This window comes from Hyperolius riggenbachi, chromosome 4 (genome assembly GCF_040937935.1).
Source record: "Hyperolius riggenbachi isolate aHypRig1 chromosome 4, aHypRig1.pri, whole genome shotgun sequence".
Lineage (NCBI taxonomy): Eukaryota > Metazoa > Chordata > Amphibia > Anura > Hyperoliidae > Hyperolius > Hyperolius riggenbachi.
The window spans coordinates 143,125,044-143,140,662 of NC_090649.1; the positions used below are offsets into that span (position 1 = coordinate 143,125,044).

The 15,619-nt window shown below is 44.7% G+C and overlaps 1 protein-coding gene across 1 annotated transcript in view; it reads right to left on the minus strand.

Moving 5' to 3' along the window:
• GYG1 (glycogenin 1) overlaps positions 1 to 15,619 on the minus strand; it is a 41,849-nt gene that overhangs the window by 21,063 nt on the left and 5,167 nt on the right. Inside the window, exons 2-3 of the mRNA XM_068280752.1 lie at positions 288 to 423; positions 40 to 214 (exon numbers count right to left, since the gene is read on the minus strand). Of these exons, the coding sequence (XP_068136853.1) occupies positions 40 to 214; positions 288 to 423 (311 nt within the window). The remainder of the gene's footprint in view (positions 1 to 39; positions 215 to 287; positions 424 to 15,619) is intronic.

Sequence of the window (15,619 nt, forward strand, 5' to 3'; positions counted from 1 at the left end):
TACCAGCTCTTAATTTTATAAGACTCCCGGCTTCCTCACCAGTGTGTCTGCATCCATGAACACACACTTTGTGTATTCTGTCAGTGTCCAACAATGTAGTTTTGTTAATGTGATTCCCAGCTCAGGTCGTTCCATTAAAGCCAGCCGTGCTGAATCCTCACTGTCCAAGACATCAACCACTCGAACATCATCGAAGACTTTGTCAAGCACTTTCCTGTACAAGGCACAGCAATATTTATTATTTCAGGAACACCACAGGAACTAGTCTAGAGGACAGCTTTACTCACCTCATATTCCCTGAGACCTGAGGAGTGATCAGCACACATAGCTTTCTTGTAGTATGGTGTTTCCTGAGAGAAGAGCCCAGTACAAGCGCTCCTTTCACATAGGTGTCATTTGTTGCAAGGGTGACAAAGGCTTCATCTGCACACAAAACATTTACATACATAAATCCAGATAAACAAATGGACATCCATCTAAGTGAATACCTACCATTACTGGGAAAGTGGGCACATGAGTTAACAAGGGCATACATGCAAAACAGCACCAGGAAGGTTGTGTGCAGGGTGTGGAGAACACTTCTCACCCTGCTTCTGTAAAAGTTCCAGCAGCATTTATCACTAAAGACAATTCGGCTGCCAGCTACTGGTGAAGGGGAGGTGTTTGAAGTTGGAACAGGGAAACCAGAGCCGTTGGGGGAAAGCTGGTATACATACCTGGGGCTTCCTCCAGCCCCATACGCACGCATCGTTCCCATGCCGCTGTCCTCTGCTGCCTGGATCCGCCGGCACCGGGTCCAGTCGTTGCCGCAAGTCGGCTGGCAGACGCGGCCAATTGTCTGCTTACTGCGCAGCCTCATGCGTACGGGTATGGAGGGAGCCCCTGTGATGCGGACAATTGGCTGCGTCCGCCAGAAGTGACGGGACCCGGTACCGCCGATACAGGAAGTGGAGGATGGCGGCGTGAGAGCGATCCAGGCTTACGGGGCTGGAAGAAGCCCCAGGTATGTATAAAAGCGTGTTTTTTTTATCACCGTTCCTCTGGTTCCCTTTAAGCAGGACAGTATTCATTTTAACAGTTGACAGCACTGAAGGTCAAAGTGCTACAGGCTGAGTTTTAAAAAAAAAAAAAATGTTCAACTGACTTGCATTAAAATTGCAGAAAAAAAGCAATTTTAATGCAAGTCAATGGGAGCTTTTTTTATTTTTAAAGGACCACCATTGTGAAAAATTGTAAAATTTAAAGTACATGTAAACATACAAATAACCAAGTTTCTTCCAGAGTAAAATGAGCCATAAATGTTCGCTGTTGCTGTCACTTACAGTAAATGATAGAAATTGACAGAACCGACAGGTTTTAGATTAGTCCTACTCATGATTGATTCTCAGGGTTTTGTATACTTTGAAAAGCGCTTAGTGAATTGCAGTTTCTCTGTCCAACCGCCAGAAAGCTGTGCAACAAGCAGGAAGGCTTGCCAGCATCATTGTATAAATAAAGACATTCCCTGAAGAGCATCAAGAAGAAAGCCTTGCTGAGAATCCCCAATGAAGATATGGACTAGCCCAAAACCTGTTGGTCTGTCAGATTACTACCTACTGTAAGTGACAACATAGAACATTTATGGCTCATTTTACTCTGGAAGAAAACTGATTTTACATTCACTTTTGCAATAGTGGTTTAAAAGGGTTCTCTTGTGTAAAAAAAATAAAATAATAAAACTGACACTTACCTGGGGCTTCTATTAGCCCCCTGCAGCTGTCATGTCCTGCGCCGTCCTCTGATGCTCTGTTCCGCCACCAGTGTACTCATTTGTGTAACTAGACCAGGCATGGGCAAACTTAGCCCTCCAGCTGTTAAGGAACTACAAATCCCACAATGCATTTGCCTTTATGAGTCATAACTGGCTGTCAGACTCCTGCAATGCATTGTGGGACTTGTAGTTTCTCAACAGCTGGAGGGCCAAGTTTGCCAATGCCTGAAATAGAATATAACTGCGGCTGAGCAGCCACGGCAGTGCGTGGGATCACTCCTGCGCAGAACAATACACTTCATACTCTGCTGTAAGGGCCTGACGCATGTGTGAATGAGCACACGCGGGAGAAAGATGCGACAGGAGTGGGCCGAGGACAGCTTCTGGCCCCCTTTCCTACGCCCTAGCAGCTGGCAGTAACGAGCGCGACTTCAGCCAATCAAGGCTGAATTTGCATGCGACGCCACATTAGAGCCAGGGGGCATGAGGAATGAATAAAAAAAAAAAAAAAAAAAAAAAAAAAAAAAAGCAAAAAGGCGAGATTGATTTTAGACTTATATTGCCTCTTTAGCATCCATTTTACTTGTAGAACAGCTACATAGAGAATGTATTTTAGATTTTATGCCTAATAGTTACTCTTTAAATCAGGCTCTCAACCAGGGTTCCCTGGAACCCCAGGGTTCCTTGAGGACTCTGCAGGGGTTCATTGGCATTCTACCCCATCATGGGGAAAGTATAATAGAGCACACAATAATAGGTGGTACTGTAACAAGCACTAAATTGGGGGGGGTCAGGAGACAGTATAATGAGTGGCAGTGTAATAGGAGATAGTGAAATTAGCAGCCTAACCTACTTAAAGACCATGCCTCCTGAATGTAGGGGTTCCTCGAGACCAAAAAAAATTGTTTGCAGGGGTTCCTTAAGATTCAAAAGTTATTTACAGGGTTCCTCCAAGGTAAAAAGGTTGAGAAGGGCTGCTTTAAATAATGCTCAGACTTCACTGAAAGTCATAAAAGTATTCAGTGTGTTTACAGGTTAAGTGTGGGAACTGCAGACCTGCTTTATTAAACAAAGAAAAGCCTAGTGTAGTGGTTGGGGGTACCACATTTCATACAGTCCTGGACAGCCTTGGAGAAAGACAAATACTGTATTTTTCGGACTACAGGACGCACCTAGGTTTATAGGACAAAAACCTGGAGAGAAAAAAAAAAAGTAAACCTGGTAAATCCATGGTGAAGGGACATCTTGTGGATTATGCCCCCTTGTGTGCCTCTGTCCTCTATGCCCCTTTGTGTTCCCATGTCCTCTACATGGGCACAGTACAAGGAGTCAGACATCGCGGTGGGTTGGAGGTTCGTATTGGCAGGTGTTCACCCTGCCAGGAACACCCTGCATTTGGACTATAAGATGCAGTGACTTTTTACCCACTTTTGGGGAACAAAAAAAAAAAAAAAAAAAAAAAAAAAAAGGGGGTACTTGCAGCACAAGTTGTATTTGCCAGAGGATACAGACATTACCCCACTCTACCAAACACCTAGAAGAGAATGGATGCTACACAAGTACTGTAGCAAGATATCCCAATTATATGAAAATGGAGCAGCCATGTTAATGGTAGTCTTCCAAACCACATTTCCCTCAGCATCACCTGTGCCCCCTTTATACTGAGGTGATAGTTTGTGTTTAGTCAGCTTCAGCAACTGGGAAGTCCTGGCACTTCAATTTCCTAACTTTCAATGTGTCATAGTATCCAATTTCTATGTAGCAGCGCAGCATATTGTGCAGACTATCACATCTTAAAGTGGACCTGAACTCTTGCACAGGACAAGGAAAACCAAAAATGCACCCTGTATGTATTTGAAGGGTTTAGCCCATGTAATTTCCCCTCATGTGTGTCTAATCACTAGTTTTAATTTGATCTCCCCTTGTGTCACATGACTGCCTATGGCCCATGAGCCCATTTGAAAGGGCATGTAAACAATAGGTCTGCTTCCATGGATCAGGAAGTGTGTATCTTTTACAGGAGAGGACGATCTGAGTTCAGGTCCACTTTACAACTTTATTAAGATGTGGATAAGAGCCCAAAGGTCTAGGTTCATCTGCAGATGGTTTAAGAAATGGTTGAACTGATCCGCCAACATACATAATTGGAAATAGCTAGAGATGTCCATGAAGCCATTCTGTTTTAGGCCTGGTGCACACCTAGAGTGCTTCTAAGCACTTTTCAAAAAGTCTAGTGCTTAGCTAATGTATTTGAATGGGATTGATGACACCAGAGCAATGCAATTTTCCCAAATGCAGGGCTGTGGAGTCGGAGCCATTTTGGGTACCAGAGTCGGTGATTTCACAAACTGAGGAGTCGAGAGTCGGATGATTTTGTACAAAATCCACAGCCCTGGTAATTTAGACTAAGGAGCCGGAGCCATTTTAGGTACTTTGAGTTGGTGATTTCATAAACAGTCGTGGGAGTTGGAAGTTTTGTACTGACTCCACAGCCCTGCCCAAATGTAGGTCTTGCAGTATTGGAGGCAATTCAGCCTCAAAGTATAGGAAAGTGGAAAATTGCTCTAAAAAGCACTAGAACAGTGATTTTCCAAGTTTTATCCAAAAGCTGTACATTTCCACCTCTACTGTACAAAAAAAATTGCTACACCAAAATGTTCCCAAAATTGCTAGACATGCCTAGAATCACTTACTTAGAAAAAACCCACACTTCTAAAAATGCTGAGCGTTTGCTATTATGCTAGCTTTTAGGTGTGCACCAGCCCTTAGAAAGGGAGCATGCTCCCATTTGAATTGGTCGTTTTGCTGTGACAGGCAAAAAAGGGTGGCGGACATTTGGGCCCTGGCAGAGTAATGTGAATTGCCCCCCCCCCCCCCCCCAAAAAAAAGTGCAATTCAGCCACCAGCAATAGCATCTCACCCCTGATTCCATGCTGGCCTAGAGGAGAGGGGCCAGATTGTAATTCATGCCAAGGAGAGCAGTTTTTGGCTTCTCTGCCCAAAATTTCCCAGCACCCTTTTGCATGAATATGTTTTGTTGCATAGTGGAATGTAGTACAATCCAAATATATGGCCACCACACTAAACTACATAAATCCATGTGATTAAGCCATCTTCAGTGGTGCAGTTAACAGCTTACTGCACACCAATGTAATACCTATGCAATTGGGGGGGGCAGTCAGCTGACAGAACAAATTACAACTTGTGATTAGACATAGATGAGGGGGTATACATACAGGGTGCATTTCTAGGTTCTCTTCTGTCCTGGACAAAGGATTCAGATCCACTTTAAATCTCTACCAGCAAATTGCTAGAGTTCTCCGAAGCCACCAAAATTTGGACTTAAGACTGTTCAGCCCAGTGTCTTCCTGTGCAGTTTGATTTCATAACACATCAGTTTCATACATATGAATGAGTGAGTGATTAAGCCACTGTAATACAGGATGAAGATTTGCCAAGACTTCCTGAGAAATATGAAGTAAATGCACACATGACAGAAGCAGTGGGCATGGGGACTGCTTCCTGTACATGCCTGCACCCTCTTTTTTTTTACAAGTTTCAGCTCTGTTATCCTTTAAAAATGCTGGACAGTACTGTTCCATTTGCCACATGTGGCAAACAGATCAGTTTCACAAGTGGAAGCAAATCCCATTTTGAATAGGATCCGCTTCCTGCATTTCTCAGGTGTACAAGATATACTGAATGGGTGCATTTTCTACACAAGTGGGAGCAAAGACTTAAAGAAGCACTAGTGTGAAGAAACATTCCGTTCTCTCATTGCCCCAATGCAGAGCTTCCGTTTCCAGTCTGCTGGGCTCAGTGGTCTGGAAAAAAACTGGTGCTGCAGCAAACTTGTGGTACCGGTCGGTGGATCATGCATAATGGATGTGAATGGATCCATAGGTTAAAAAAAAAAAAAAAAAAAAGATCAGTTCCATGAAACAGGCCCAAGCATACATTAAGACAAGGCTGCCACCTGGTTTTCTTCAGATGGACCAAAAAGTTTAATACCAGGTATAGCAGAAGTTTGTTAAACCACATTGGGCCCCAAGCTACCTTGAGTTGGCCTTTGAAAGATGTAGGTGAAAACTACATTGCTAGATTAGTTTAAATATTTTAACAAGTCAATGACTTAGCACAAAACTGCAGAGTACAATTCAGGTTTCAGTAACTGCATGCTTTTTACCATTAGGTCAGCAACTCAAGAGCCAGAATCCAGGGAGCAGCCATTGTGCCTGCATTCTGCATACACATTACGCATGTTAGAGCTGCTTTTGCTCCCCTGTAACCAAGCCTGCTGCTTATAAACAGAGCAGGCTTTCTGCACACTAGATGTACTTCCATCTCTTATGACAAACTAGCTTCTAGTAGCAGCATGTGACTAAACATTTCTAGCAAGCTCTCTAGCCACAGCTACTATATATATATATATATATATAGCCACAAAACACTCCTTCATGGCAGAGTGCTGTACAGCTGAATCACTAGCCAATGGGATAGCAGATTTCTGATGCTATGCAGCAGGAAGATGCACAGCATAGAGTAGTAAAGAGGGAAACTATGGTTGCCACTTATTGGTACTCCAGATATGGCACATAAGGGCAGCTGTACACACTTGGATGGGGCAGCCACAAATAAAACCCATCTAGGAGATGGAGGCTGACAGTTTCCTTTAGAAAAAAAAAAAAAAAAAAAAAAAAAAGGCTGCCGTTACACTGCACCACTGAGCAAAGCCTTAGGGCTCAAACCTACTGGCAGTGTTTAGGCTGTGTCCATGCATAAGGAGTCTGCCTGGCAGCCCTGCCAGTCCTCTGCCTCTAATACTTTTATGATGGATACACAGTTTCTGGCCGATTTATTGTCAGATCGATTTCCAACATGTTAGATCTGCTTACTGAGCATTTTCCGACCGACATCCTATTAAAGTGAATGGAAAGCAAATCTAACTGAACATGTTGGAAATAATCGATCGGACAGTAAAAATCGGCCAGAAAATCTCAGTGTGTACCCAGCATTAGTCAGATCCTGAACAAACAGTAAATTTGGTCAATTTGCCATTAGATCGACCAGCTGACAGATCCCTATCTGATCGAATCAGATCAGAGAGGGATCGTATGGCTGCCTTTACTGCAAACAGATTGTGAATTGATTTCAGCCTGAAACCGATCACAATCTGTTGAGCTGCTCCTGCCGCCTGTGCCCCCTCCCCTATACATTACCTGATGCTGGCTCCCGGGCATCTTCTCCACGCTGCACCGCACCGCTCTGTTCTTGCTCCATCCCGGCGCTTCCTGTGTCACTCCGTGACCAGGAAGTTCAAATAGAGCGCCCTCTATTTTAACTTCCTGGTCACTGCAGTGACACAGGAAGCACCGGAACAGAGCGGTGCAGCGCTGAGAAGACGCCCAGGAGCCAGCGTCAGGTAATGTATACCTGATCGGATGCCGCTAGCGACGCACACCCTACCCGCGGGCGATAGAGGATAATTTCCCGCACGGCGCGATCGATGGACCGATCCGATTTCGGGAGGAGATCGGATCGGCGGGTGCGTTTAGCGCGAACGATTGGCAGCAGATTCGATCCCAGGATCGAATCTGCTGTCAAAACGGCCGCAAATCAGGCCAGTGTATGGCCACCTTAAAGCAGACATTTCTGACAGATCTGATAAGATTAGCTGTATGCTTGTTTGTGTGAGTCAGACACCATTGCAGCCATAGACCAGCAGGGCTGCCAGGCAACTGGTATCAGGGCCGGGCCGAGGCATAGGCTGGAGAGGCTCCAGCCTCAGGGCGCAGTGTAAGAGGGGCGCAGAATTCATTCAGCTGTCATTCCTAAATGTGATTGAAGCAGAAAGAAATAAGAAAAAGGGATACATGGCAGTGACTGCAAGCCAGATAACTACATATTAAGGTGTTGGGGAGGTTGTGGGCCCTGTGGCGCCTCTTAGTCTAATAGCAATCAGTGTGTGATGGCTGGGGTGGCAGGGATGGAAGGGCGCACTTTGGTGTCTCAGCCTTGGGTGCTGGAGGACCTTGTCCCGCCTCTGACTGGTATTGCTTAAAATGAAATATGGCAGTCTCCATACTCTACTACAATTCCCATCCAAGTCAAATTCAAGTCAATGGTAGAGCAAAAAAGCCAGGGCTGTAGAGTTGGAGCAATGTTTGGGTACCAGGAGTCTGACTCTAAACTAAGGAGTTGGAAGTTGGAGTAGGATGATTGTACCAAATCCTTAGTTCTGGTAAGTATTAGACTAAGGAATTGGAGCAATTTTGGGTACCTGGAGTTAGTGGTTTCAAATACTGAGGAGTTGGATGATTTCTGTACTGACTCCACAGCCCTGAAAAAAAGCCGCTAGTGTTTGAGCAGTTAGAAAACAGATGCCAAAGATCAGCAGGACACAAGGCAACTTGTAATGTTTAAGAGGAAATATGGCAGCTTACATAAGCATCTTCCTTGAAGTTCCAATTAAACCTGTATGGACACAGCTAAAGTAGTCACCTTCAGTGGGTTTCTAAATGCGAACCAGTTACAAAATGTTAACTTATACTAACATCACTTGGGGAGAGGAAAAAAAAAAAAAAAAGTTATCAATTTTGGTTTCAAATGCAAACATGCATCCATCTTGTTGGCTGTTCTGGGAACTCCACATCAGATTTAATGCAAATTAAGAGTTGCTATGTTTACCACTGTAGACTGAGCAGCAATTGCTAGGCTACAGCATGCAATATAACGGCAATCTGTGGAGACCGCTGTAGCAGTTACCCTGCAGGATACAGAAGGGATGGCATTGCAGCTTGTTTAAACTAATCCTATGCCATGACCCACTAAAATACCATTCTGTAAAAATAGTTCCTAGTAGTACTATAAAGCCTGACTGGATGTCTGCAGAGTCATGACCTACATCTGCCAAGCCAAGAAGTTTGCATTCCTCAAATGATTTATTCAAAGCTGGTGGCTTACCGGTACCTTCTCTATGCAAAACCACCCAGCAATAAACACAAACTTGGCCCCATTTTATTAGAGGCACAGCTAATAAAAACCCAGAGGTTTAAGGTAGTGGGATCTACCATTCACAGTAGTGTGCAGAGTTCAGCAACAGCATTGTGTAATTTGAAGCTTTATCCCCTAAAACTGAACCTCTTGCCATAATACAGTAGAGTCCAAGTTATCCAGAACACCAGCATTCTCCACCAACCAGCATTCTCCACCAACCAGAACAAGGCACCAGCAGTACTCACTGTGGTGAAGGCCAACTTCTTAGGACTTTCACATTAGGGCAGATTTTCTGCGTTTCAACGCAAAGGATAAAGTTTGCGTTACCCAAGGTGAAATGAAAGTCCATAGACTTTCATTTTAGCTTTCACATATAACGCAGCCTTTTTGTGCGTTGCGTTACACTGCACCCAGGCGCAGTTTTTTGGCCAACGCTAGCTTTATGTGTTGCAATGTTAGTCAATGTAAGTCAATGTAAAACGCACACTATGCGCGTTTTTAATCCGTTAACGCAGGCAAAGAGTCCCAGAATGCAACAGAGGAACAATGTAGAAAGTTGAAAACTAAAAGAAAAAAAAAAATTACCTGCGTTTTCCTATGTCCTGTAACGCATTGAAAACTGATTAAAAACGCACACCCACTGCAGTGCAACGCATATCAAAACGCATTAAAACGCATACAACAAAACGTATGCTTTGAGCGTTCTCCAACGCAAGCTCTGATGTGAAAGAGCCCTTAGGCTTCTCTGCTGTGTTTTAATATCCCTGGCTGCATGATAATTTCTGGATTTTAGGGTCTAAAAGCAGTGCAGGCTGTCAGACCCTAAAACCATGAAAATTATACTGCAGAGAGGTCTGCAGCAGCCCAGCATTTACTCACCTCCCTGGGATCCAGCACTGCAATTCTCTGCCTGTCATCCATGGCACTGTAACGATGTAGTGAGATTGCCATTTGTCATGATGTGAAACTGCAACTTCAGAGGGATGCAGAACCTGAGGACAAAGGGGAATGGCTGTTGAGGTCTGGATCCTGGGGAGGCAAGTGCAAATACCTGCTATGCACAGACCTCCTGGGGGATACTACAGGTCACATACCACCATAGAGGTTAAAGCTGGGTTTCACTGCTCCCCCCATGGGTTTATATACACATTCAATAACTTTATTTTAACATTTAATACAGCATTCATGGCATCACGTATATAGAGTGGGGTAGAATACTGCATTAGCTAGGTCTATTGACTCAAGTAATCAGAAAAGCACACTGATCCAGGATCAGGTGGTCCTCCCCAGCTGCCAGTGTTCTATAGGAGGCGTGAGGAGAGCGAGAGCCGAAGCCGGCGGCTTCATTTGTTACATTGCCGGCGGCTTAATTTAATTAACTCACTTTTGATACATTTGGTTGCAGCCAGTAAAAACATGAATCGGTACATTACTTAGCTCAGTTGCGCCTGGCTAATGGAATAGTACCAAACAACATGGTATAATTTGGACCCTACACATCTTTACAATAATGTGCCCTTTTAAGCCAGGAGATTTGGGAACCGGGTAAAGCTGTAAAAAGGCTCACCCTGCTCCTGCTACAGTCTTGGTGGTGTTCGTGATAGGTGTAGCCAGTAAGATGGCTGCAGCATAGGTAGCCAGGGATATGCATAGCCAGTAATAGGTGGCTGCAGCATAGAAAGCCAGGGAGGTGCAAAAGCTCACTTGCTTTTTCAGGGAACTTGAACACAAGAACGAGGAAGAATTCACACATGCAGGACCTGTTGGCAAGAGAGCATTTATCCCTGCTGTTCGTGCACCCACTGCTGCGTCACCCTGTCCTCCAAAAACTAGTAAAAAACATGATTGTGCAGGGTATGATTACCATGCTCAAACCATGGTATACCATCATACTGCAGCAACACTAGAATCTACTGTACCATTACATACCAGTGTGAATGGGCCTTCAAGGGCTCATCTTCTAGAGAACGGTGATCAGCTCTGCTTAGTTTTAGGCTGCCTTCACAGTAAGACGTTGCAGGCGCACATTAGTGCAGCCTAAGGCAGCCTAACTCACAGCAATGCAACACGGTTTAAGCAAAGTGCTGCATGTTGTACGTTATACGCGGCTAAGCCACGTTAGACTGTTTGCACATGCTCAGTAATGTTGGAGGAGGAGGTCTCCTCTCTGCAGCCAGCCACATGGCTAATTAATATTCACTGCACTGTGTGATGTGCAGAGTTTACTTCCTGGAGCGGCCACATTGTGCAGCGATTGGCTGGTGGAACCACGTGATGCCGCATGCGTCCAAAAGTACACATCATGGATGCATGAAGAGCCGCATAGTGCGGCTCAGACGTCCAACTTCAACCCCACTATGCGTTGCGTTAGGGGCACATTATGCGACCTTTACGTGGCATCTAATGCAACATCTTAGTGGGAAAGAAGCCTTCAGGTCATAAAGGTAGTCAAATGCTTAAAGATTTTCCTGGTTGAAATGATCACTGCTCAAATCTGCCAGGAATTTACCACAATCAGATCACTCAAATATTTTTTTTTTTATATCACTTTTCTCCATGTGGACTCAGCACTGTGACCCTGCGTTCACAGAGGCTTGGCCAAAAGGTGGGCGTTTAGCCTTTTCTTAAAGCTGTCCGGAAATGAGGCCTCAGAGTTTCAGAGTAGGGGCTACATGGGAACAGGCCTGTGCACTTATCAGGTTATCACTGTGCTTAAAGAGACTGTCACAACTAGGCCTGAAAGATAAATCGAATTTAAACCGAAATTGTGATCACCAAGATCACAATTTCAGAATCGTCAAAGTGGCAATTATGATCATGTCATTTCCACATGGGGAAGTTTGTATAAGTGGCTTAAACTTCCCCAAAGTCCAGGCGCGTCCGCCCCGCATCATTAGACATACCTTCCACATGGGTCCAACGCTGTCCGTCCTCTATCACCGTCTGTCAGCTCTTGTGCTTGCCAAAACTCCAGGTTCCTGTATGTCACATGACATACAGGAAGTATTCAGTGGATTAGAGCCTGCAGGAGGCGAAGTGGATTGACAGGCATCGCTGGACTCGCGCTTGAAGCCATGTACAGAACTGTTGCAGCTTGGGGGACAGAGGAGGGAGGGAGAGAGGGAGAGGGAGAGAGAGATATGGAGGCTGCAATATTGGTTTCCTTTTAAATACTAGTTGCCTGGCAGCCCTGCTGATCTAGTTGGCTGCAGTAGAGTCTGAATACAAGAAACAAGCATGCAGCTCATTTTGTCAGCTATGACAAGATTGGTCAGAAACATCTGATCTGCTGCATGCTTGTTCAGGGTCCATGGCTAAAGTATTAGATGCAGAGGATCAGCAGGACAGCCTAAAAAGGAAATAAATGTCCACCTCCATATCCCCCCTCACCTCAGGTTCACTTTAAAGCACTTGCACAACATGGGAAAAGAAACCATTCTGCCAAACTCCTGGAGGACACTGTACACTTCACACCTATATTTAATGCAGATTCCATGTGCACACAATCCATTTCAGAGTGATGATCTGATTAAAGTATGGTCTGCTAATTCTCACAACACCCAGTCCTCAAGCAAGAGAGCATTAGATTGCATTGTCTTGCCCTCATGAGTCAGTCCTCGAAAGAGCTCACTTCTGTGGAAGCCTTGTTGACAACTGCAGACTTTACACAGGGAGATTGCATGGAGGGGGACCTAAAAATAGGCAGGCTGCAATAAACGTCACAACAGCTGGCATGACAAGTACACTGGCCATACCCAGGAATACCCTATTACTTCTGGACAGTCATCTAAGCAAGGCAACTCCCACTAGTGGCACATATCCCACTATCCCTGGCATGCTCATCCTTTAAAATTCAAAAGGTAAATGATATACTAGAAGTCAATAAAACTAAACCCGAGTGATTAGCAAACAGTACAGCATACAAGTCATAGTAGCCATCTTTTTACAAAGCCATTTACAGGGCATAAGGCAGACCACACCTTCTGCAGTGACTGGATGGACCTTTGGTGTAGAGATCAAGTCCCATCAAGCCTGGAGCAATGCTGGTCAAGTTTACAAGCAGAGCATACTTTCCAGCCCCTCAATAATGATGTTAAGCTTCTGAGGGGGGGGGGGTTCCTAAATTTGGGATGGGGCCACAGAGGTGGATTAGCAGGGAGGAGGTTGCACTCTTGCATTCACATCGTGTGGTGGACTAGGTAAAGTTAACTGGCCACCTTTTGGCGATTGTGAGCCTATGGTAAAGTCTGGTAAATCTTAGTTGCCAGTATAGGTACTTTTCCTGACTGATGTGTGCCATTTATACCCCATGGTCCTGAGCATCCTGTTTATTAACAAGACAAAGCCAATTAAAATTGGGCCTTGTAAAACAATGTTAAAAATGTAGCAAGATTACAAGAATACACAAGTTTGTTTAAAATTAAGTTCCAAGACTACAATACACATTCCTAGTTAATCAGAGCAGCCAGAATCTGAGAACATGGCTATTCTAAATCTACCTAGTTGCTTAAATAACTGCATCATACCAGATGTATAGGTCAGGAATGGATGAGGAAGAATTCATCTTGTGATAGAGATACAGAAAAAAAAAAAAATCCTACCTCTATCACATGAAGCATGGCTTAAAAACTAGTTAAGGCACTGAAGAGTTAATCTCTGCTAAGAAACAAGACTGCACTGCAGGCCTGTACCACCTGACTAGAAGCAAGCCCCCTATGAATCACATTCAAGGGCACTGTCTTCCAGCCAGGAATGCAGTTTTAATATGAGCCTGGATTACACTCTTGTCAACTGTCAATATCAGCCCCTCAATGAGGCCTTGGTACAAGACTGAGTTACATCTGAATGACCCCACTTCACTGAGAAAGCTGAAGCCTTTCCAAGTAGAACACCGTAAATCATTGTGGGTGCCAAAGATAGCGATCAACCATCCAATTCAATATAATTGAATTTGATGAAAACCAGTGCCACCAAGTGCATGTCTGATGGGTACGGTAATTGGTTGCATGGTCGATCACACATGCCGCAAGATGTCAGGCCGAAGTTGGTTGGTCAGGTGTGTGGCAGTACGGCTGCAACGAGATGCTACGTACAAGTGTGCCCAGTGTGTGAATTTACACATTACCTGTCCTGTAGCAGCCTCTGCTGTGTCCGTAACATCCAGCCGGCTCTCCGTACATGCTACTGATGCATAGTGTCTGATGTCAGATGCTTAGCGCCAGTGGTGTGTATGGAGAGCTGGCTGGAGGATTATGGACACCGCTACAGGACAGGAAGGCACATTATACATTGGGGCAGCAGTGCAGACTCAGCCGATTCCTTGAAGACGTCATGCTGAAATCTGATGGGAATCGGTCTGTAGTGTATGGGCAGGAACCCAAGAAATTTCGCTAATCAGATTAGATTAGAGATAAAATTTGTCTGTCAAAACTGCCCTTAATCGTCAGGTCTATGGGTACCATTACACTTATCAGAATCACAAGTTTTCCTATAGCACATAGCAGAAAACACATGCAATTCTGCTAAAGAAAAAAAAAGTTCCCTACCTTAAGCAGTTAAGTTTTTTTTTTGGGGGGGGGGGGGTTCAGTGTGGTTTATTCACTTCAGACACCCAAACAGTTGCCAGAGAACTGCATAAAGCACTGAGGAAGTTAGGGGGTATCCAGGGCGGAAACAGGCAAATTAAACATTCCCCATGCATTACATCTGGCTCATTACTCATCTAGAGCAGGTTTCAAAAGTGAAGAGTTGGGCAAGTCACTGAAGCAATCTTGCCAAAAGCAGTAGTGTGCAAGAAATGTACAACGCAGGTACCTACATGTGATAACAGGTATGCCTTTTCATAACCACCTAAAGTGCTTCTAAATATTACATAAACCTGTCAGCTGAACTCTAGACACCCTGCTAGGCCTTAATCTTCATTAAGAACTAGCGATGTGAATTCAGTAGGGCAGTTCCTCTTGCGCCACCCACAGCATCTCCCCTTGGCTGAACAGTAACACAGCACGTAACAAAGTCAGACTCACAGCTACCCAGCAGCTCAATTTGATTAATCAGCTGTCAGGTAACCATTTTTTCCAAGTCTTAGCTCTGTTCAAGATTCTGATTCAGCCCAGAGCAGCATGAAGATTTGCCCTTGTCTTCACTTAAGTTATTGCCATGCCCAGTTTTGTCAATACACTTAATGGAGTTCTGTGAAGGCTGCTGCAGATCTAATAAATAAAAAAAAAAAATAAAAAAAAACTAACCTGGGGCTTTTCTCAGCCCCCTGTAGCAGTAATGTCCCACGTCGTCCTCCGATCTGCCGTTCACCGCGGGCCCCGCTCTAGCGGGTCATGCATCCAACTGCGGCTAGGGCCGCAGGCCTGCTCGTTCCCGTGTCATGTTCCCTTGTGCCCCTCTGTGCTGTTTGTCACTCCCTGCTGCAATCCTGGCTTGTAATTAACAGTTTTAGGCAGTTTTTACAAACAAATGACTGGCTTCTAACCAGAGTATCATAGGTTGAGAACAGCTTACTGTGTGATTCATGCAGAGCTTGGAGGGGGTGTGTAAAGCTTCTGCCAATTACAAGCAGTGCTGCACATTCCAGCCTCTTGCCGACAGACACGACAGAGGAAAGATAAGATTTATTACAGAGACAGTGCAACTAGAAAAGGTTGCAGTAAGACAGACCACATCAGAACAGGTATAGGAACTTATAGAATAGAAAAAAATAGGGCTCAAAATTTTGTTACAGAGTCTCTTTAAAGTCTGATAACCACTGCACCTGCGTTGCAGTGTCCTCGCTCCCGGCGAGGTTACCAGAAGTGTACTGTATAGGCACAGACTATACTGGGATTGTGCTATACACTCCTGGTGACATCAGCGGGGCGA